This window comes from Corapipo altera, unplaced genomic scaffold, assembly GCF_003945725.1.
Source record: "Corapipo altera isolate COAL_440 unplaced genomic scaffold, ASM394572v1 0, whole genome shotgun sequence".
In the NCBI taxonomy this organism is placed as follows: Eukaryota; Metazoa; Chordata; class Aves; order Passeriformes; family Pipridae; genus Corapipo; species Corapipo altera.
In genome coordinates, this window is record NW_020884872.1 from 75,272,517 (window position 1) to 75,296,400 (window position 23,884).

A 23,884-nucleotide genomic window follows, 5' to 3' on the forward strand; every position below is an offset into this window, starting at 1 on the left:
AAGCCTTTCTTTCTCTAGGTTACAACCAAACTGACAACTACTCAAACAAACAAGCAATGTTTGAGAAAGAACATGTAATATGAATAATGTAAACCACTCAACGGGGCTGTGCTGGCATTCAGCTAAAGTAGCCACATAAAGTTCATCTACGTTACAATCATCTCTCAAATTTTGTATTTCAAGAATGTATTTTATGAGTATCTGAATTATTTAACAGCAGAAATTACTATTTGTTATCAAGATAAGTAATCACATTTTTTATGCATCACAGCACACACACACACACATACATACATGTGTATGATTTAGCTCACCTCACACAGTGGCTTCATTAACTGTAGAACTTCATTTTTCACACCTCCACTGTCCAATATCGAACTAGTTAGGCACTTGATCCAGGTCTCATGACTTTCTCCCAGAGGAATCCACAGGTTTGTGTCATCCAAAGTTTCTAAACGAGCCTCTGTATCATTAGCAGATACTACAAGAAACTAGAAGGAAAATACACATATTACAAACATAAAAAAATTCTAAGGCACTTAAAAAAGCCATATGGCAATCTGCACAGACCAAAATATATTAACTATTACTGATGCTTCAACTGACTAACAATATCAATTCTGTTCATGTAGATGTCAAGTTTTCCAAGAAAATCTGAAAGTACTAAAACCAAAATTTTACTGATAACATCAACAAGGTCACTGTAGGTATCACGTTTAGGTCACAAATCAAAAGTTTCAAAATGAGGAAATATCTGATTTGTGGTTAATTATGCACTTTTTTCCTGACTTATTTTCCACTGACTTTTTGCATCAAATGACACTGGAATCCTGAGAAAGTGTGTATTACATTCATCAAAGCCTGTCTCAAAAATATTTTCAAATGCACTTTTTAAAAAAAATCTATTTTTATTTTTTCTCTACCCTATATGCTATATATGTAAGACATATCAGAAGAAGTACCTTTTTTCTAGATGTTCTGAACGGCTGTAGATAGATTAACAGGGGATCAGCTTTACTTTTATAAACTTCCCAAAATTCACTTCCAGACTCTGTGGCTAATATGTTTTTCAAACAGGAAACAGCAGCAGCTCTAACATCAATACTAAAAAAAATAACATACAGAACATCTTTATTATTAATTGAATTCAGATATTTGACTTTCAAAATCACCTTTATAAATATACAAGGCAAATAACTCCACAGTCTATGCGCGCATCAAATCAGAAAATTTTGGAGTAGGATGTGCCATTGCATATTTTATTATAAAACAAAGTCTGATTATTTCCTCCACAGCACTGCTATCCTGTACAGCACAGAGGAGACTCTCTGGCTTGAGTCCAACTAGAGAATTTCTAGGAAACACCTAAGTTTGACCGGGTAAGTAATGCGAGCCTTGAAGCAGCACGTGGTTGGACATTAACAGGTGTTAGTAAAGCTTTCAGAGAGTTACTCTGAGCTGATTTGAACAACATACAACTTAAAGGCTCCTATTAAGCTTTGAGCTAACTAAATAAGCATACTCACCAATTATCTGTTAAAGCAGTATTTATTTGAGTTAACATTATGAAGACCCACTGACGTTTTCTATCTTCAAATAAGTCTGCTGCTCTAGAATCCAGTGCATTTTCAGCACGCTGAAGAGCTATGGTGGAGAAATCCATGGGACCTATTTCTCCCAAGCAACTTCCAACAGCCTCTGCAAATGCAAGTAATTTTACAGTCTTTCTGTAGTCTTATGAACAGTAAAACAAGGTCTCACCCTACTTTTAGAACTGAGATTGTTATGGGGTAAAAAGCTGCAAACATTATAAATAATCACTTAAGGAGCTTTATGATTAAAATTACATGTTAAAAAATTTTGCAGCATAAGACTCGGAAATAATAAAGTTATGCTTTTTAACTCAATTTTCTAGGAGTGCCTATGGCTCTGGATGTTCCAGTTTATATCAGATAAGGATTTTATTTTTGCTTCTGTCAGAAACAGGCAAGTGCAAAAGGTCAGAATCACTCACATTCATTCCCTAAGGGTATGGTAAATACAAACAGTAGCCTGTGTAAGCACAAACCGTAGACTGTAAACTCAGTCAGAATTAACCCACATTTTACATAAAATGATGTACCTATGTGTCCCTCATTTGTTTTCCAGACAAAATACAGAAAAGAATAAAACAAAACAAAATTGACCTTGAAAATAATATTTAAAAAGGCATGTTAATGTTCACCAGAAAGAAAACAAAATCTATTTCCCTGCTCTTTCTTTCAAACTCTCCACATGTATGGAAAATGTTTCCATCTTCTACAACATTGTTTTAACCACCAGAACAAATAAAGAACACACTGAAGATACACAGGTTGAGTTTTGAACTAAATTTGACAAATCACCTAAGGAAATGCAATGAAGAGAAGGTTGAAACCTGCAGCTTGCAGAGGTGCTAAAGAATCCATTACACTGAAGTCAACATGAGTTTCAGTTCCTCAGCATTTGTAATTATCAGTCATTAGTCTTTTAGACAGACAATATATCAGGTGTACATATAAAGGTGTTTCTGTCTAGTTTAGACATCTAATTTCAGTAATCACCAGCTTTGTGGAGGTAGTCTCCACTTGGGCAAGAGGGGATTTGGATTTTAGCTTTGGATCAAACATTAACCAGGTGGTCAATGTAAACAGTGAGAATAATTTTAATAACACAGAAGAGGCTTTAAGATGGAGAACAACTATTTTAATTTCCACTATGACATACCTACAAAATTTTCAGATAAGTTCTCTTCAATTTTTTGTATTATTTTTCAACCTAATAAAGTGACCCATAGAAACAGATGACTCTTTACTGCACATAGAACAGACCAGAGTCTAAACTGATTGCAAATTAAATTATTAGTCAAAGCTTTAAATACAGTGACTGAATAGAAGATATATCAACCATTTTAACAATCCTGATGGCTACCTCTGGCAGGTAATGCAAAATAGCAGTGGGAAATAACATGGAGAACAGCCACAGTTTCAGCCTGGTTTTTGTAATGACAGCCCTAATTAGCCTGTGGGAGTAAAGAACTTACCTAGAACTGCTTTTTCTCCTGTATGGTTAACTGCCAACTTGGACAGCTGCAGTAAGTTCACCACCAATTTCACTACTACAGAATCTTCTGGCTTTTCTATCATTCAGAAAGAAAAAATAAATGCCAAAAATGTCAGTGTAGTTGTAATGTGAACATATTGGAAAGAAAGCACTGCTTCAGTGTCTTTTATCTACCAATGTCAACAAGCATTATCAATGTTGAGGAATGTTGGTATTAAACAGTACATCAAAAAAATTTTTCAGTTATCTTATTCATTGTAACTTGAAAATATTTCTATGCATTTGACTATGCCAAAGAATCCTCAAAACCGAAATATACAATGCTATTGTTTTCAGCATTTTGATGCAGATATGATGATTAATTACATGAAATATTAGCATAAGTTGGTGTAAGACTGCTATCTGAAACAGTGAAGTCATATTGTGCAACTCCACTGACAGCCCTTAAACTAATATCATTCTGTTCTAAATACGAATCCAAGGAATATCTCAAAAATAGGCTTTCTGCCAGGAACTTCTCAGAATTTCACTAGCTTTCAGTTGTTTAATTAACCTTGCCAAACTACAAACTCTCACGATGGGCATTTCCTTACATATTTGCTGCCTGCCTGAGGTCTTTATTTTAAATAAACATGCCAAACAAAATGTTCTAAGAAAAAAATATGATGATCTGCCAAAGAAAAAAAAAACAACCACCAGCAGTAGTTTCTTAAAAATCCCATTGCTCTGTTGACTGGAATGGAAACCTGGGATAGGGCTATATGCTTGTTGACACCTTTATAAAATTGAATACATGTGTGGTCAAACTGCAGCAGTTATTTCTTAAATGTCAGCTTTCAGCAAAGAGTTGTATAGCCTTTTTCAATAATAGGTTTACTTCTTATTTAAAAACTAAGAACTACTATTACTATTATTATTATTGTTATTATTGTTGTTCTTCTTCTTCTTGTTATTATTATTATTCAGTGGTTAATAGACTTCTAGTATAAAGCAAAGTCAAGGCAACAGGCCCATCAAGCCTGCCAGCCTGCCTCCAGCAAAGTAAGAGAAAGTACTTCTCAGGTTTTGCCTGAGCAGATCTTCGTATCTAATAAAGTTTATAAGATATATCTAATCCTTTTTAAGGTCGGTTATGTTTCTCATCTCCACAGTAAGTAACAGTAAGTTCCACGCTGTATATATTTTGAAAAAATGACATGGTTTCTCCCATATAACTGCTGAGAGATAATTTAATCTGTTGTCATAGAAGTGATGGGTACTCCCTTATCAGCTTCATTGTACCATTCACCAGTTCATACACTTCTCTCCACTCCTTCCTATTCAATCTCTTTTCCAGTCTCACAAGGCTTTCCTCCAATGGAAGTTGCTCCACACAAGCTTGCTGCCCTTTCACTAACACTTTTCAAGCAGAATTTGGAAACTAAAATTGTAAATGATATTCAAGATGTGGGGACATCTGGCAAGGTTCAACTAAATTCTACCATTTAAAAACTTCTGAGAGCTTTACTTTCTAACATACTATGACTTTAATAAAATGTAGCTTCCTTACATTTAAAAGAGTAGGGAGATTCATAAAACAAGAAAACTCATTAAGCAGCCATAAAACCATATACTTATATTATACGTTATCCTGGGCATTCACAATCATACATGTCCTATGCCAAAAGCTGGAAGGCTGTTTTATTCTCTCTACCATGTAACACCTCATATAATATTTATAAGACACTATGTTACAGATACTTCAGATTTTACATGAATAATAAACGTAATTTTACTTTGCATGTGAAACTATAATAAGGTTACATTGTTAAACATACAAAAACCTTGACACAAAATAAAACCTTGCTAAACACCTAAAACCAGATACAAAAGAAACAAAACACATATATCAGTACCCTGGAAATTTTTCAGGAGATCCTTCATCTGATCTTTATATTGTTCCAATTGTTTGCGTAAATCATACAGTCCTTCAAGCCGTGTTAAGGGCAGTGAATCACAAACACCAACTGAGAGAAAGTGATTAATTTCCTGCAAAACAACATTTTGTACTAAGCACATATAACAAACAAATATAAAAGCTTCAGGCAAAGAAGTGGCTCTCAGCAGTCCACACGGTGGATATTAACAGATGTAAAGTATGAATAGAAACCTACAAATATCTCAGTCTCTGAAAACTGGCAATAAAAAGAATCTACGTCTAATTTAAATATTTCTCAACTGTAGCTAGGAAATCCTTTTTATTTTGAAAGTTTGAATTACCAAAAACACTATGTCATGAGATATATTTTAAAATGTAATTACCTCCAAAAGAGAATATGGTCCTTTACTGTATTTTATTTTCTGCTGAGTTGCTCGCAAATCTTTAAAAGCTGGATATTCAGGAAAAGGATCTAAGCATTTGATTGCGTGATAAAGATTTTCATTATCCTTATTATCTATCACCAGATACTTCAACAAGCCTAGGACCTGCATATAAGAAGTAAATAAAATCCAAAAATTACAGAGAAACATTAAGAAACAGTAAGCCATATTTCTTATTCAGGTTATAATGTAGCTCTCCAAGTTCCACTAAACTGCTAAGATAATTTATTTACACTGATAAAAGTTGTAAGATGTTTAGAGGCTTGGGGAAATGACAGACATATTCTAAAATGGTGAGGCATTTTTGCTACTCTCCCTTCCAAACAAAAATCAAACAAAAACTGGCCTGCAGTTCTATCCTGTTTCTTGATGAAGCTGATCTCAAATACTGGCCAACACAATCACTATGATACTGACAATGATTTAGCAAAACACTGCACCCAAACAGTTCTTCTGATGTTATCAAGACTTTATTATTCTCACTAAAGTGCTGTTAATTTGAAATTCAGATCAATATCATAACTTATAGCCCAAATCACTGAACTCTGCAGAATTTGTTTTATAACAGATCCATAACTTGAATAAATGCTTGACGAAGTGGTATCATACTTTCTTTGCAAAAACACTGCTTTTATGCTTAAAAATCAATGCAACTGGATATTCAATTCAAGCTGCTTTGAGGATTCTACAATCTAAATCATGATGTTTTTATTTGAAGACCTATGTTTACCTGAAAATTATTAATTAGCCTCCATTTAATACTAGAAGAAAAAATAAAAAGAAGAAAAAGTGATCACTAGAGGGTGGGCTTCCCTGCAGGAGTATGATATGAGAGGGTTTCATATTTGACATCAGTTCCAATTCAGAGAAATTTCTGCCCTTCCCACTTTGTTTCTGCTTAGGGGTGCCCTGACAAGTTGCCTTTGCAGTTGTGCACGGACAACTGTTTGCGTTGACATATTGTAAATCCGATCACGATCATTAAGCTGGGAAAAAAACCTGCCAAGTTAGTTTCAGCTGGATCAGCAGAGCCCTCCAGCTCAACTGGAAGGACAAAGAGGAGGATAATGTAGAGTTACAACGCAACCACAAAGGTGCATATGGTACTGTGGGATCACATTAACCCAGAAGGCAACATGAGGCCTGAAGTGCAACAGGCATACTCTGGAAAATAATGCTTGTCACACAACAGAAACTGCTTTGTTTCCCTTTTAAGGCCTATGTGCAGGATTTATTTTTAAAGAATATTTGTTAAATAAACAGCTGAACTATTGAATTCTGTTCTCTGCACACTTTTCCTCTTTGTCCTCTATACACCTTCTCATACCAAAAGTCTTTATTCGTATTTCCTGTGAAATCACCCACAGAGCTTTATAAGTAACTGTTTAGCTACTCAACGTGCTATTTGGCAGAACAGAAGTACCAAAAGTGAAGATGCTTTTATTAAAAAAATTAAAGGCATACTATCCCATCCCAAATAGTAATTTTTATGTAAATCTCCAAATCATAGAAACAAGGAATTAAAATTGAACACGAGTACAGATACAGCTTTAACAACTGTGAACATGAACTAAGAAGCTAACAGATAAGGAATAAGCAGCAATGCAAAACTACCTGGTCCTGAATCTCAGACTGGTTCATGGCAAGAGGTATTAGGGTTCCTACAATAACATGAAGGTGTGTCTCTAGAGCATCACTGCAACACGTAATCGCTGTGTGGCAAACATGATGAAGGAGATCACAACAGACTGAAAAGCTGCGCATGGATATGTCTCTGATGATAACAGGTCTGTCATGGGAAACAAAGTGAAATACAAATGGTCATTGTCTCAAGTATCAGCCTATTACACAACAGGGAAGAAAGAGGGAAAAAAAAAGATAAAATAAGGAGGAACTAGAATTATCAAGTTTAAAATTTATCAATCAGCTCTATGGACTTAGCTCAGGAGACATAGAAAAACTTAAACACACTGAGTTTGACTTATCACTTTAAAAAATGGAATAAAATCTTGTAGAAAAATATATACCAAAATGGAAAAAAAATAAAAAAAAACCCCAGAAAAGGCTTTTAGACTATTATTTGCCAGAACAGTGTTGACAGAAACAGAATAAAGGGGAAAACATGCTCTCTGAATCCTCCTCTATCCAAAATAACCATTAGTTAAAAAAAAAAATTAAATATTATGTTACAAAGGCCACCTGGAGATTATCTAGTCCAGCTTTCTGCCTGAAGCAGGCTCAATTTCAAATTCAGATAAGGTTCTCAGGGTTTTGTTGAACTGAATTTTGACATATTCCTTGGATGGAGAAACAATAGCTTCCCTGAGCAACCTGCTCCAGTATTTAACTATTCTCACTGCAAAAATCCTTTCCCTTACATCCAACCAGAATTTCCCACATTGCAACTTGCTGAGTGCTACCCCTTGTCCTTTCACTGTACACTTCTAGGAAAAAATCTGACTTTACCTTTACTGTAAGGTGTCTTCCCCCCCCAGAAACTGAAGAACAGAAATTAGATCAACTCTGCCTATCCCCTCCAGGGTCTTCCACTCAACCTATCCCAGTTTGTCATTATCTCTCAGGTCCTGGTTGGATGGGTGACACAGTGGTATTCCATCTCAGGTGAGAGACTTAATGGTTGCTTTAGTTCAGTTTCACAGCATACCTGTTGTCCCACTCTTACAGCTAGACAAGGTCCCTCTGAAAGACAGCCTTGCCCTCCAGTGCATGGACTGTCCCTGTCCCAGTTCAGTGTTGGTTGCAATAGTAAGTCCCATAATAATGGCATTTACCATAAAATCCACACATCTCTTCAACATCTCGGCCTATGAAACGCTTCAAACAAGCAAAGCAATCAACGTGCACATCAACTCAAAGATATTTAGGTGAATAACTGTCTGGGAAATCTAAAGCTAAACCTGAAGTAAGAAAATACCTTAGTCTTCTTATCTGAAAGACAAGGATCTCCATTTAAATCTTAGGTCTGATGAAGGACTCGTTTTCTCAATCTGAAGCAAGCTAGGATAACACGTACCAATTCATTTTGCTAGGTACCCACCGGTGAAAATGTAAATGTCAATACTCTTTATTAACTCAATAAGCACATTTTATTTGACTTGTGCTTATTTTGCACTTAACTCCACATTTTGAATTTTTCTCGCATGTCCTTTAAATTTCTAAACACCCTTTCTGTCATCAAAATCTCCCAACACTTGTTTATTTGCACAATTTGATAGCCTATTACATGCTGTTGCAGTATAGTGACCATCTAAATACAAGGATAGCACAAAACATTCCATACTTTAGTAAGAGTTCTATATTTAAATTCTGAAATTATAAAAGAATGGCAATTTAATTTTAAATCTCAGCAAATTTTAATTAAGTCCACAAATGAATTCACATCTGCTGGCGATATTGAAATGTACGGTTCCAAGAACAAGGAAGTACAGACAGGAAGAACAAGAGATAATTACTGTATTTACCTGCTATTGATGTGGTGAATCAGGGTGTAAATTACATCTCGGAGTACAAAAGCCCAGGCTCCTCCTAAACCATCTTTTATTTCTTTAAGTAAGAGACCAACAAACAGGTGATAAATTAGAAGAACTCTGTGTTTCTTATAAATGTTGTTTGTATCTGATGCATGCTTACAAAGAGCTAGAAGGATTTTCTGGAATGAATCCTAAAAATGAATAAATTTTGAGTAAAAAATTAATTCATAATGTCAATACAGATATACCTTAAACAAAGAAAAAACTTAAGCAGGATATATATATTTTGTTAAAGGGCATGGGCAAAGAAGCTTCATTATTTTTATTGCTTTAAACAAACAAAAGACCTACAGGGAAACAAATCCTCTGAGCAGGATTATAAGCCACACATCGCCTCATTTTCTTTTTTTATTCCCCGCAACATGAGAAATGTTATGCACATTTTTCAGAAAGTCAAACACTCATGGTAATTTTTACCAACAGAAGAAACATCAAACACAAAGCATTAAAACACTGGGTAATGATTCAGCCTATATTCTTTCAAACATAATGTTAATGCGCACAAAATGCACTATTTCATGGAATATATCACTGTAGACTGCAACTGTTAAAACTGCAAATTTAAAAACCCCATCATTTTAAAATACTAAAAAGGCTGTGTTACATTTAAAAAAACTTACTCCACTGGCTGGCAATATTAACTTTTATACTCAAAAGATTTAGATGAACATGGTCCAGAAAAGTTTTTTTCTTATTTTTAGATTATTTATGGATAGGCAAAGTAAGTTCTTGACAACATATGCAACAAAACAGCATAACTCGAAACAGTTACATTTCTAAGGAATAAAGTTAGAAGACAGTAATACATTCAGGTTTTATTGCAAGGGCTGTATAATTTCATATGTCTTCATATTTGCTTTTAATAAATGAAAATCAAGTTTTGAAAAATATCACTGACTATAAAACTTCACAGTCAGTAAGGAAAGCTAACATTTATATTTTAATTGTAGGCCGTATTTAGATAAAATTGGCCATATGTAATTATTTTAGAATGTTCTTCAGACATATGACAAATATGGCACATTCTAAATTGTGTCCAGTACACACAGATTTCCCCAATCCTTAAAATAATCCCCTCCACTTTACATATATTATATAATGCATATAATTATATAATTAACGCAGCTGTAGAATACATATTATATAACGCACAAAATGCAATAATTAATAAAATACTATAATTATATAATGCACATAAATCTGTCCCTGAACTTATGACTTCTTCCATTTCAGAAGGCAAATAAAAGAACAGAAAAGGGTCTAAGGTGGTTTATTTTCCTCATATAGAAATGAAGAAAATGTCTAATTAAAACAAAATGTACCCATAATACAAACTCTACACTCTACAGAAAAAGAAGTAATTATTACATACTTACAGGGCTTTTAGAAAGAACTGCTACGATACTTTTTAATTTGCTTTTATGACAGTTGCTAATATAGTCCAAGGTTGCCTTAATCACATAAGATGGAAAATGAGGAGGATTAGGAGCAGGATGCAGTTCTCTAAATGAATAAAAAGGAGATTTATATTTTTCTTCCCAAAAATAAGACACTTTCTATTTAATACAGTAATTCTTTTTGAATAAACAGATGAATTCCTAGAAAATTTTTTCTACTTTCAGTAAGAAGCACCAAAAGAACCCAGAAAACTGACTTATACCTTACTTTGTAGCTGCTTATTGTCCTTCTATGGCAGCTTTCTAAACTGTATTTTCTTAGCATTCTTACATATTCTTTTGAAAGATCTTATTGCTAAAAACCCACACATTTGCCTATTAAGGTACTTTGTGGGAAGATCTAATTGCAAGTCATGGATAAAGCTTCTGCATTTTGTAATTGTGGGAACAATTTCATTGAGAAAAAAAGTAATCATGAATCTCATCATAAAAAAAGGATAGTCAACTTTTCTGGGACCTTGAAAAGAAAAGAAATGCATCATGGTAGCAACAAAAAAGCAAAATCTAAGTTTCATCACTCTTTTCTTACCATTCCCTTCTTAGAAAGAAAAATTTTATTTAAAAGCAGACTCCACAGTCTGTTAATAAACTTACAGCAAAAAATTTCTTTAAAGAGTTTGGAAATCCTCAGCCATTTAACTTTTGGCAGATTTTCATAGGAATGCTTTGGTTTCCTTCAAGTTTATATTTCTACAATAAAGATACCTTCTTCGATAACTTTAGGAAGTGCAATGTTTTTCCAAATAGTTTGTATCTTAAAACAAATTACCTGAATTAACTGAAAAGTTAATAAAAATGAAGATATTTATGGCATAGAATATTCCTATTCATTAGGAATTTATTTGGCATTGCTTAACCAATCTCCTTACCAAAAACAAGAGCTTCCACTACAAGAACTGCTAAGAAACTTCTCAGTGACCTCTAGTTCTTAAAGACCATTAAAAGAATCACCTTAATTTAGAGACTAAAACCTGACCAATTTTACAGAGAGGGCAGTCCATCCAAATTTGAACTAAACCAAATTGGCACTGTCATAGTCCAGCTCATCAACATACAATGGTATTCCTTGCCCACACAATCATTCTTTCCATTAACTGAAGAATTATAGAGGTTCTCCTTCCTGATCCCAGTGAGTTACTATGCAAGAAAGCATGACTATGATACATCATTAGTAATGACAATAAAAATCCTTCAATTCTCAACTTCAAGGCCACCTCTTACGCCTGAAGGGCATGTTTTAGTGCACCATGTTATATAAACACGCTCACCATTTAGAAAATGTACAAATACATACCCTATGTATTTACTTAGATGAGCTCCTTCTTCTACCATGGTACCAGGTGGTTCATGTAAAGTCATCAACAGTTCAACCACAATCTCTGGTAAGTTATTATGAAATAAATTGTCAATTTGCTACAACAAGAAAAATAGTATTTTAGTAAGAAAAAAATATTTTAGCTAAAATGATTTAATATTTCTTTTCCTTCTGAGAAAACCTATCTTCTCCTGCCTTGATTCTCTATTTGTTCCTTTATCCATGACATACAATTTATTCATAAATTAAGCCTGGTTAAGTCTTATCTATGGCAGTCACAGGTAGAACAATTTACTTTCCTACAGCATATAGAAAAAAAATTATGGTTTACTACTAGTTCTGACTAGTCTGCCTCTGGAGAAGATGGCTCCTCATAAGCCATTAACAAAATATTTTAAGAGGGAAACATGACAGATATATGACAGAGAAACTCAGGGTTGTATAATGAATGGTAAAAAAAATTTACTGCATTCTGAAAAAATTATAATTCAGTCAACTGTCTGCCTGAAAGTTTCTATTGAATAGCTACTTGAAATCCTTGGGATAAAAATCTGACTGGTTTGAATTCATTAAAATAATAATTTTGTATCTATAAACGAACTGTTTACATTTACAGAACATAAAAATGTTTCTTTCTGGTCTGTTAAATGCTATAGAACTCAATTTACACATTTTAAATGGATACCTGTTTTCCTAAGCAGTTTTCATCCTTAAGCATGTCATAGACTTTAGAAGCCGTATCTCTTTGCTCCTCTACTTCACTCTTTCCATGGCTTTGATAGGCAAAATATGGAAGGATATTCACGAGTAACTTTGGAAAACAGTCTGCTAGAACCTGTCTCCAGTCTTTTTCGATCTTGTCAGCAAGTGACTTCACATCTTCAAACTGACTTCTAATCACCAAGTGTGGAACCAGAACTTTATAACAAGACCTACACAGGGTAAATAGATTTCCAAAATGTCCTTGAACTGGCATTTTTAAAAAACCTTGAGCATCATATAGCAAATACCATTCCTCTACTTTATAACAAAACTTACAATCATTGTTTAGCTACTGCTACACAAAAAAAAAAAAAATCTTACCTGCATAAATATAATATACGTGATGCTTAGAACACATTTCGAAAGTTATCAATACATTAGCTTACAACAAAATCCTGATGCATTACTACATTTAGAAATTTGGGACCATGTGTCATAATTGTAAATAAAATCTAAATAATGCTTTCATATATAGCAAACTTACCTGTAGAATTCTGCAAGGCTAGCATAGTTCAGAAGAACATAAGGAAAAGCAGGCAGGCTATATCCACTGTCATTTATTTTCAGCCACTCCATCACCAAATAGTCTAAATGTGACATCATGAAGTCTTCTATACTTTTATAGCCAAAAATGTCAGATACTTTTTTCAAAACCTGTACATGAATTAAGATTGCAAAAATAGCATACAGAGTACATGATACCATGGCAAACTGACAGCATTACACCTCCATGTGTACCCCTTCACCTTTTAATGAATACTTCCATAACTCAGCTACTATTAGCATGAGCAAGTTTTTTTTATTATTTGTATTGCCACATCTCAGAACAGTGCAATCAAGGAATTTTGTGAAGTAGAGACTTTGTGTAAAAACAGAAGGCAGCGAATAGAAAGAAATGATAAAAAGGAGAGAAAACATGCACTTCAAAAATGACTGGCATGAAAGGCAATCATTTCAGTATGCCCTTGTGAATTTCAAAATAGACACATACCATCTTCCAATACTTTGCATTTATTTTACATATTTTCCACATTGGAAAATTTGCTTGCACTGGGTAGAAAGATTTTTTAAAATGAAATCTGCAATCTTCAATGTATAAAAGTCTATTTGTATTTCAGATCTGTGTTTTGAACACACAAGATTTACCACTAAAACTGGCTTTTATGATGTCATTATTTCTATGTAAGTAGTTAAATATAACTACAAATTCATTCAGTTATTTAAATACCACATTAGTCATACCCTTACAAAATTTAACAACTTTCAACACTGACAAAGTATTTTGTATTCATGCAATTTTAGCCTAACCTAAATATAAAATGGAATTTTATACTTGCCTTTTTTACCAGGTGAGGTTCTAATCCATTCTCTTTCACAGACTGGCAAACGGCAAACAAAGCTTGCTTTTCACAGACTGGACTGCAGCACAGAACCATGGTTATAAGCATCAGCAAAACTGCTTTTCCATTATGCTGTTTGTCCAAAAGATCTTCAGGACTTGCATCACCCCTGACCTTCAATAAGAAATAATGAAGAACTTGGACAAATATTCTGTTAAAGTATTCTCCTAATTAATAAATGAGCATAAATAATTTAAAGTTAAGGGCACTGACATAAATACTGCTGAAAATCTTGCTTTATTTGCTTAAAAATTACTTCCCCCAGCTGCCTGCTTCACTCCTCAACCAGAAGTTACTGCCTCCAGCAAGCCAGCACACCTGCTGACACCTCATACCCTCCAGTTCATGTTATAATATCAGCAGTTTAAACAAATGCAACCCACTTAACAGAGAAATTATGGAGGCACAAGATACGTCTCCTTTTTGCTACTCCCTGATGCATATAGGAAAGAACTGCCTTGTGATTCAAATGCAGGCACGGTGTTGACAAGTGATGAGTTTAAATACTATTAAGAAACTGCAACAAAAAGGCAGAAGCTGAGACAACACCAAACAGGTGACAGAAAAAGGAGCCAAGATAACACAGAATTGAGATGAGATGACAAAGAGCTGGAGGCAGCAGTTCTGAGACAAAACACGATGACAGAGAGATGAAGCCTCAGCAGCAAGCCCAGGCTACAAGACAGTGGGCAAAGGGAACATAAAAAAATGCAGCAGAGAGATGACATGCAGATAGATGACAGCATGATAGAAAAAAAGTGGAAAATGTAGATGATGTAGATGACTTAGCAGGGTAGCAAAGAGGGAAGTGAAAGACACTAAGAGAAAAATTAATAGTTAAAGAAATTCCACATTGTATTTCCAGTCACTGCACTGAAGTCAAACTTTTCCTTCACTTCAAGTTTCTTCTGAATAGTTTAGTTTTTTAAGCATATCTTAAGTTTTGTGAAAACCACTGCTCTAATACCTCTAGAAACATGATCTTTCTGAAATTTACAAACCTGGTTTTATGCTATGTAAACACATAACTTAATTTACACTGCCTCTTATTCACTATTTGTATGTTGTCTAGATTATCAAAGCTACATTTTTCCATGATTCTTAAGTGTTACAACACTGAAACCTGCAACAATAAGTAGTATGATTCAGAAGAGCAGTCTAGAACATATAGTGAAAAAATTTACAAACTTCTAATGTGGGTAAAACAGTGAGTTACTGGATGTGTAAGAAATTTCCTGACTACCACTTTGTTTCACCAGTTCAGATTACCAGAAGTCCAGAAGAATTAATGTTCTTGGAAAACTAAACACAAGCATGTTAAAAGTAATTTTATTCATAAAATTAAAATTAGGCAAAACTAATGACTAGATGTTGGTACCAGGTTTCTCATTCCTTCCTGAACTCTGAGATAGGCATTCTCAAAAGCCTTTTGCTGGAGCTTCAAGGGAAGAGGTTTTGACATTCCAGAAGAATCTCTCTGTTTCACATCTTGAAACAAACTTTAAAAAAAAGAACAATCATTATTAGCATAACATGTCTACAGAGTTACTACCTATTGTGCTTATCAAATAATAATATTCTGATTTTCTGAATATAATTATTTTTGTCTTAATTTTCTAATAGAGCAGTTTCCCTCCACTCCCTTAAACATAATCAAGAATCTCTGTTGGGGTGAAATGGCAGAGAATCGTCTGAAAATACATAAAAGTTTCCCAGTCTTTGCCAGTGCAAGAAGGCAAACTTCAGTTGTCCATCAGAATGGAACATTTCATGTCATGAAGTATGTTGAGAGTGTATTTGTTGAACAGATGTGTACACAAAAAGAGTTTCTCAAAGAGCATATGTTTTGCATATAAAGGCCCAACCCACTTTGCTCTTTGTAACAAATATGGGAACACCACAGTGAACCAAACCAAACATTAGTCCAGCCATTTCTAAGTGACTATTAGCATTTACCTAAGAAAGATCACCATATGCTTGCCTTGAATGCATAATAATTCCTTGAATACAACATTTGATCACGGGTGACCTAGGCACATCAGGAGTTAGAAGTGCTGACTGTATTTAGTATACTTCAATAATTTCCTCTTTCATTAATTTATTGCTTTTTGAACCACTGTAAATATTAAGACAGTTGAAGGTAGTAGAACAACACTAAGTGTAAGTTGTTCTACAAAGAAATAAACCACATTTTCTTGGAATCTTGAACCTGTTAGCTTCACTTGATGTCACCTAGTCCTTAAACTGAAAAGACTGTCAATATTCACTTTGTTCTGATTTAGATTTTGTGGACTTACGTTATGCCTCCTGCAATTCAACTCTTTTTGTGCTGAAGGGCTCCATTTTATGCAACCGATAGTTGTGCATAAAGTGTTTCATACTTTTGAACATCTCTCCTCTACTCCTATTCCAGTTCAATTACACCCTTTTCAATGTATGGAGGAAGAACTCCGTACAGTATTTAAAACATGAGATCCTTTGAAAAAGTTTTTATGCAGTACAGTGTACCTAATCTCTTTTTAGAGGATAAACAACTATTTTCTATTCAAGTTTTGCATAATAAATTTAGTACAAAATTTGCTATCACATACAGTTTTATATATATGTATGGTTTCTCTCTCTCTCTATATAGATCTCTCACATCACAGAATAACTAAAAAGTAGATGAAGTTTGAACATTTACTCTTCAAGCCGAACACAAAGTAACTTGGTACGTTTTTATATTCTGTCAAGATTAAAGTCCCAGAAATACTGAAAAGTGCAGCTATGCAGAAGCCAAAGTGATACCTAGTAAGGTGAAATTAAGCATCGTTTTTATAAACAGAAAAAATATCTACATTATCACCTGATAATTGACTTTGCAGCAAGAATGCGAACTTGATGGTGACTGTCTGCAAGGAAATGTGGGAAAGCATCATTCACAGGTAGATCTTCATTTCTCACATTAAGGATTGCCCACTTGCATTGAGGATCAGCCTGAAGAAAATTAATATTGTGATTTAAAATCTACATTAGATGCACTGAAAGATGCAAAAGATCTTTAGACACTATTTTTAATTACATCTTAAGTAAATATTTAGCATCCGGGATTACCTCAAGCAGGGCTTTCATGCAGTTTAAAAGGGCCACTCTTACTGATGCAGTGCACTTCCCTCCTTGAGATAAATGCCTAAAACAAGGAAAACTTGAATAAAGGAAAAAGTTGCCCACAATTTTGAGAAACAGCAAGTTAGTTTCTGCTGCTCACAGTTGATTACTTTGTACTCAACAGGTACGTTTGGGTCATTTTGACATTTTTATTGGTAATTGCAAACTATTCATTTTTGTTTGCTGAAGTTATCACTTGTTATAATTACTGATGCAACTCAGCGTAGAATCAGTCTTTGCTAATTCACAACAGTATAGGTTTTATTGTTTCAATACTATCTTAAGGACAAATCTTTGCTACAGATATAACATGTCAGAAAATTCAGAAAGTTAAATTCTGGATAAAGATATCATAGTATACCAACAGCAAGACACAAACAGCACTACAGTCTTCAGATTGATAGCAAAGTTAAAAATTAAAAATCAAAAATTTTATGTCCAATAGACTTCTTCATTAGATAACATACCAAAAGGCTCCGACAACTGTCAAAAATTGTCCTCTGGCACTCCCTGTCTCTTCAGCATGTGCATCGGACTGGGCCAACCCTACTGCTATAGGGAGCAAATTATTCAGAATTTCCTTACAAACTTCTTGATCTCGACGGTACAAAGAACACACGGTACTGTGAAAAAAAGAAAGAAAATCTTGAAACACTAAAAATCCACCAAATCCTCTAAAATAGATGCAAAACATGCTGAAGGGTTTCTCTCTTACGAAAGAGGCTTCAGAAGTACATCTGCATCCACTGCAGGCAAGAGGTGTTCTTCAGTAGGGAGCTCCCTCAAAAGAACCAAGTACTGTGGAATAAAAAAACCAAACGAAATAAAAAACCCAAACAAAACCAAAATGGAAAATGATACTTCATAAATGGAAAATAATACTTAAGAAAATAAGTAGACAAAAAGAAAAATTAGGAAACTTTTTTAGTAACTCTTACACAAAATCATGCAGCAAAGATACCTACTGTCAGTTATTGTGTGTTAGACTGGTCACGTTTTCATGCAAAGACTGTCACACAGTAATACAGATCATGAAATTTTTAGTTCTGGTAGTAAAAATATTTCCTTTGTAAACTAAAACACAGATCCTATTCTACTACAGAGACTGTTTTCAGTTATTTAACAAATAATTAATAATAAAGGTAAGATGTTATACTTCTTAACTCCTTATTTTCTGGCTTAAAAATTCTAACTGCTTTTTCCCTGACTACAGCACATTTCAAAAACACTAGAAGTAGCCATTTTAAGTCTTGTCAGGGAACTGACAACAGGAGAAAGACAATATGTAACTGACAAGACTTTACAAATTTAATAACAGTACAATTACAGAGGTCAGTCTGCTGTAAAAAAAGCTCACACTCACCATGTGCAGATGTAATGGCTTAGTGCTATCAAAGACACTGCCATCAGTAAGCATTAACAGCTTCTGCCGTATGTCAGAGGCTCGGAAGCTCACTGTCTGAATTTGGACTGTAGTTACAGAAATACATAGGAACCTCACAATTTCAAGGAGAAGTAAATCCTGCTTTGTCAACTGTTCCTCAGCTAATGGGCTCAAAGCACCTGAAAATAAGATTTCCGTGTAAGAAATGTTTCTCCAAGGACAACAGAAAAGGTGGTAATATTTTAGGTCTTTACAAAACTAGTAAGTTCTCAAAACAGAGAGAGGACAAGTAACCTTTACGTTTATTTGTTATCGAGCAGTAGTGCATCAGTAACAGTAAAATGTGTTTCCCACTTCTGCAAAGGCCCTCTCTAACACAGGTTTTAAATTTATGTGCCCATACACACAGTTGATTTCTCCATCAGGGTTGAAATGAATTCTGTAGAACCATCCGCAACTGTGTTCTTTTGTACTGTTAACTATTTCTTAGGATATATTTTAAATTACAGATTTAAAGCTTCCCCAAAATTGAAATGATGACAATTACTATGTTAATATTCTAATATCCCATGTTAATAACCTAAACAAGATAGGTAGGCATGTAATTTTCCTGTCACATTTTGGACTCCTGTAAGTTCCAGCAATTGGTAGCTTTACTTATTAGAATTATTTATAACATGCCTGGATAAGATACTTATAAAAACACTTATTCAATATGACAAGAAAACAGACCACCTACTGTTTGTGACAGTAATATAACACCCAAATTTTCTTCTCAGTCAACAATAAGACATAGTCCTGGTTAAACATTAAGATACACAGCATTTTAAGCAAGAATGTAAAACAAAAGAGAGCATCAGTACTTGTAGCTCCTAACAGAAATAAACTGATAGATTCATGCTCCTGCCCCTCTGAAGGTCCAGAAATATTAAAAAACTGACCATGTCAAGAATTACTCTTCAGGAAAAGGAGAAAAATTAAACAGCCCTATTTTTAAGAAAATGTAGCACAGTCTAATAAGAGACGGGTATTCTGTAGACATTTTTTCTTGTCTCTTCTTTGCCAAAACTTCTGCCTGGCTTTGAAAAAGTTAGCTACTTTCTCTTCTTTATTTTATTTCTTATAAAATAAAAAATTAATTTCTCCTTTCTAAAAAAGCTAGAACACTTCGTTAACATCTTTAAAACACTGATGAGAATTAATTGCTTAGGAAGTACCTGGTTCAATTATTACCTGTTTCAACTACTAATACAGCATGATTTTGTATCTTGCTATCTTTCAAGCAAAGCGCAATTTGTAAAATCAAGCTTTTGCAAGTAGTTTTGGACGTAGAGAAGACTTACCTGTTAGAGTTTGCATATCACCAGATTCATTTGTATCAGTGATGTCAGTCACTGAATGATTATCGAATAGATCATCAGATACCTGGTTATCTACTTCCACTATACTCTCCTCAGGATCATTCCTGAGATCCACTTCTCCCAGTACACTTGGTTTTCCAGTAGCTGTCATCTGACAGAAACACATCCTTTTAAAGTTGGCTTTTAAAGACAGAAGAAACACCGCAGACACAGCACAAGAAGAGACATTACAGTTCCTCAGTAAAGTGCAATAGGTGATGACAGTAAGAGCTTTGGGGTAAACCTGTCACCTACACATATGAACCATCTGAACTATTTTCTTCAGGATATAAGCTTTCTTAGACAGATACTAATCTCTGTGTTAGTTTTTTTTAAAACAGTTCTCTCTACAAGACCCATAAACTTCTCACCATGCTTCATTATTACAGAGAAATGAAAAGGCATGTGACTTTTTTGGGGACACACTAATTACTACTTTCCCTACCAGCTGACAAGTTAACAGAAGGTAAAACTCTCAGCTCTTCCTCATCTACAAAAACAAAGGAATTTGCCCACCTGGACCTGACTACAAGAAATGTGCCAAAAAGAGAAGTTTTAAGTGAAGTGCCACACTACTACTTTTCCCAGGTAGCCATTTACAGTTAAATACTCACATAATAAACACAAAAAAAAAAAACCCTTCAAAAGTGCATTAAAGTTAAACATCATGTGTTATAGAATTTTTTGTATATACTTCTACAGTAACGAAGTATTAAAAAAATGAAAAATAGCATAATTTTGGTTTTTAATGTGAACTGGAATGCTAACCTTAATCACATGTTATCCATCTGCTCTCTTTTTTTCCCTAAGCTGTGTTCAAATGCTAAAGAAAATGTTTCCAGTTAGGAATTCTCTATAAAACTCAATGTATTTTGATTTTTTTCAATAATATGTATCTTGCTTGGTTTGCCTCCAAATTACTGTGCTTTAAAAACAATCCTCTCACAGAAGAACACTGTATTTAGAAATAGACAGAATGTACTTACGAGATTTCTGCAAATATCTATGAGATCGTTCATAAATTTTGATGTTAACAAACGTAGGAATATATTAGACAATATCTTATTAGCACTGTTCTGTAAGAAAGCAAGATGTACAGATAGGTTAATTAATTTTTATCCAGGAGTCATATGTATATTTAACTTTGTGATTTCATTAATGAACAAAGAAATATAAACTCCTTTATAAACTTTACCTTGGTACAATTGCACAAACATCTTGTACACTGCATTATTAAAGTCCTCAGTGAGTTGATCTGGGTATCTTCATTTAGTTTGTTTTTTGACTGAGAAATGCTTTCTCCAGCATAGTGAATAAGAGACTAGTAAAAATACAACATGGTTAAAAAAACCTCAGTCAAATTCCTTTGTACATTTGCACATACACTACACACATAAAGACAAAAGGATATGATTCTCATTCATACATTCTCATTCATACAGCTTTGATATTCATAGTGTGCAGCAAAACTGAGTTCAGACTTTTTTCCGTGATTTTCGTTTCGCTCATTTTGCTCCAGAAGAGACAAAAACATGGCCTAGACCTGCTTGAAACACTAATATTTTCATCACAAAAGAAAAATTCAGTATATCTCCATAATGTGTAAGTTTGGGGGTTTCTGTTTAAGCAAGAAACCACCTCAGGTAGTAGTAACAATAATAATAGCAGCAATAGCTGTCTTCATACTGGCTTGAACCACCAAATTATCTTAAATTCCTGCATAAAAGACCTAGAAATGAAAGGACTCTTTATCCTATAAGTAGTCCTTTGTCTAAATGTTCATGATTATTCCTTTTTTTTAAAAGGTGTGACTCAGAAATGTATCAATATTTAGAATAATCTGCACTGCAAAACCGGCATACCAGTACACTGACAATTTCAGTGACTCCTCTCTTTCAGAAACAGTAATACATTTAAACCTCTCTAAACTGCCTTTATCTAAGCAGTAATCAATGCTCTGAAAATGCGTCAACATGAACAGAATTTTAAGAATTAATTTATATTTAATGGTTTATTTTATTTTTAATAGCTCCCAAATGCATTACTGCTTACCTTAGCATTCTGGAACAACTCTGATTTACAGGCATCCTCTTCTTTAAATATACCAGTGTGGCAATAGCAACCAAGAACACCAACCATGAGACTAACACATCGGACAAGGTGTTCTGCAGCAAGAACCTTAGACTAAATCAAATACACAGTATAAATACCAGTGGTTTATCACCACAAAACATAGAATTATTTAGTCTTTTTTAAACACTTTATATACGAAGATTTTCATCCTAGTGTTTTGCATGGCAGCTGCCTCAGCTCCTGAAAAAGTTCTTTTGGCTCTTCACGTTATAATACTAGCTGTATGTCCCATGGTCCTTAGGCCTCTGTCCTTCAAACCACTTCTAATTCCCTCTCTCCTTTAGATTCCATCACGGCAATACTTCCAAGCTCTTAGTATGCACTCTGTTTATCTATTTCACCTTCTGCGAGGACACAAGACAGTACGAGCAGGTCAGGAACTGGATCACAGGATAATTCAGACTCAGCAGGTCTCTGGTCCAACCTCCTGCATAGAGCAGGGTCAGATTAAGGTCAGAACAGGTTACTCAAGCCCTGATCCAGTCAGGGCTTGAAAACCTCAGAGGATGCAGACTGCACAACCTCTCAGGCGAAGCAACCTGTGCCACCAACTGACTGTCCTCACAGAGATAGAATTCTTCTTGTACAAATGTGAACTTACTCTTGACTCTGCCTGCTGTCTCACCTTCCTATTGCAGGAAGCACTGTGTATGAAGAGCATGGTTCTGTCTTTTAGACAATCTTAAAGGAACTGGTAGGCTTCCCCAAAAGCCACTTCTGCTGCAGGCTGAACAAGCCCAGTTTCCTCTGTCTTCCCTCACAGGGCCAAGTGCTGGAGCTCCCACCATCTCAGTGGCCTCCACTGAAGGCATTACATGTCTGTTTTGTACTGGAAGGCCCAAAATTGGGCGCAGTATTTCTGATGCCACCTAAAGGCAAAGAGTAGAGGAGGATAACCAGTTCCCTTGAGCAATGGCTCCACTCTTTTTCATGTAGCCCACATTTGCAGCTTTCTTTACAATTACTCCTTTAGAGAGCTGCATCTTTTTATAAAACCTATTTAAGAACTCTATGTCTCAGGCTAATTCGGCTGAAAACTGGAAAAAACTTGCAGCATTACAGGGGCACAGAAGTCGAAACCAACATCACAAAAACAGGGTAACTGGTTTATGTGGCAACTTTGCACATGCTTACACTTTGATACAGCTACTGCATACTCACTCATACTTACGAAAACTATGGATATTTTGTGAATGATGTAAATAAATACAGACTTCTCTGTTTTGTATTACTGGATACAATTTTTAAATGTTTTTGGTTCATTATTAATAGCAGAAGGAATGAAAATCCATATGCTTTGCCTTGAAAATATATTGTTTGGGAGTGTAAATGTAAGGGTGTAACAGTAATTTCTAACTTACCTTAGGAGCACAACTGCTTAAAAGCTTTTCTGACATTGCTAAAAGGCAGTTCTCCAGTGTTTCCCTAAGATTTTGGTTGATGGCAAGTCTTGAACCAGTCACATTTTTATCTGCAACATTTTCTGCAAAGTTAGTGAAAATATCCATTTCGTCAAATGTTGTCTGCAGGTACAGCTCTTCGACAGCAGAAAAACTGTTTTCTTCTTTACCCTGCACATGTTGCTCACTTGAAGAAGAAATATAGTTTTCACTTTAGCAGCCAGTATACAACTTACAAGTCTTTAAAAGTACTATTTAAATAGAAGAAATAAACAAAAGCAAAATAATTTCTTTTTTGTGTTTCCAAACTCTGGCTGACCTTTAATTTCTGACATGACTTTCACTGCGGAATGGACGCTACCATTTTAGCTCTAACTCAGCTGCAAGGAAATATGAAGCCTGCAAACAGATCATATCTCCTACTGCAGTTCATATGGCAGCATCTTTTTTGTGTTAAGATCACTGACCTCAACCTACTTTACACAGCTGGAGC

General features: G+C 34.6%; 1 protein-coding gene across 2 annotated transcripts in view; it reads right to left on the minus strand.

Moving 5' to 3' along the window:
- ATM (ATM serine/threonine kinase) overlaps positions 1-23,884 on the minus strand; it is a 62,344-nt gene that overhangs the window by 27,009 nt on the left and 11,451 nt on the right. For both annotated transcript variants that reach the window (XM_027645814.1, XM_027645038.1), the window contains exons 13-36: positions 23,353-23,578; positions 21,911-22,042; positions 21,054-21,179; positions 20,845-20,934; positions 19,802-19,970; positions 18,438-18,637; positions 17,790-17,872; positions 17,542-17,697; positions 17,021-17,096; positions 16,773-16,903; positions 15,306-15,426; positions 13,865-14,041; positions 13,012-13,181; positions 12,451-12,697; positions 11,745-11,863; positions 10,370-10,496; positions 8,925-9,124; positions 7,057-7,231; positions 5,383-5,547; positions 4,977-5,109; positions 3,062-3,157; positions 1,527-1,698; positions 963-1,104; positions 315-491 (exon numbers count right to left, since the gene is read on the minus strand). In XM_027645814.1, coding sequence (XP_027501615.1) covers positions 315-491; positions 963-1,104; positions 1,527-1,698; positions 3,062-3,157; positions 4,977-5,109; positions 5,383-5,547; positions 7,057-7,231; positions 8,925-9,124; positions 10,370-10,496; positions 11,745-11,863; positions 12,451-12,697; positions 13,012-13,181; positions 13,865-14,041; positions 15,306-15,426; positions 16,773-16,903; positions 17,021-17,096; positions 17,542-17,697; positions 17,790-17,872; positions 18,438-18,637; positions 19,802-19,970; positions 20,845-20,934; positions 21,054-21,179; positions 21,911-22,042; positions 23,353-23,578 — 3,610 coding nt within the window. The remainder of the gene's footprint in view (positions 1-314; positions 492-962; positions 1,105-1,526; positions 1,699-3,061; positions 3,158-4,976; positions 5,110-5,382; positions 5,548-7,056; positions 7,232-8,924; positions 9,125-10,369; positions 10,497-11,744; positions 11,864-12,450; positions 12,698-13,011; positions 13,182-13,864; positions 14,042-15,305; positions 15,427-16,772; positions 16,904-17,020; positions 17,097-17,541; positions 17,698-17,789; positions 17,873-18,437; positions 18,638-19,801; positions 19,971-20,844; positions 20,935-21,053; positions 21,180-21,910; positions 22,043-23,352; positions 23,579-23,884) is intronic.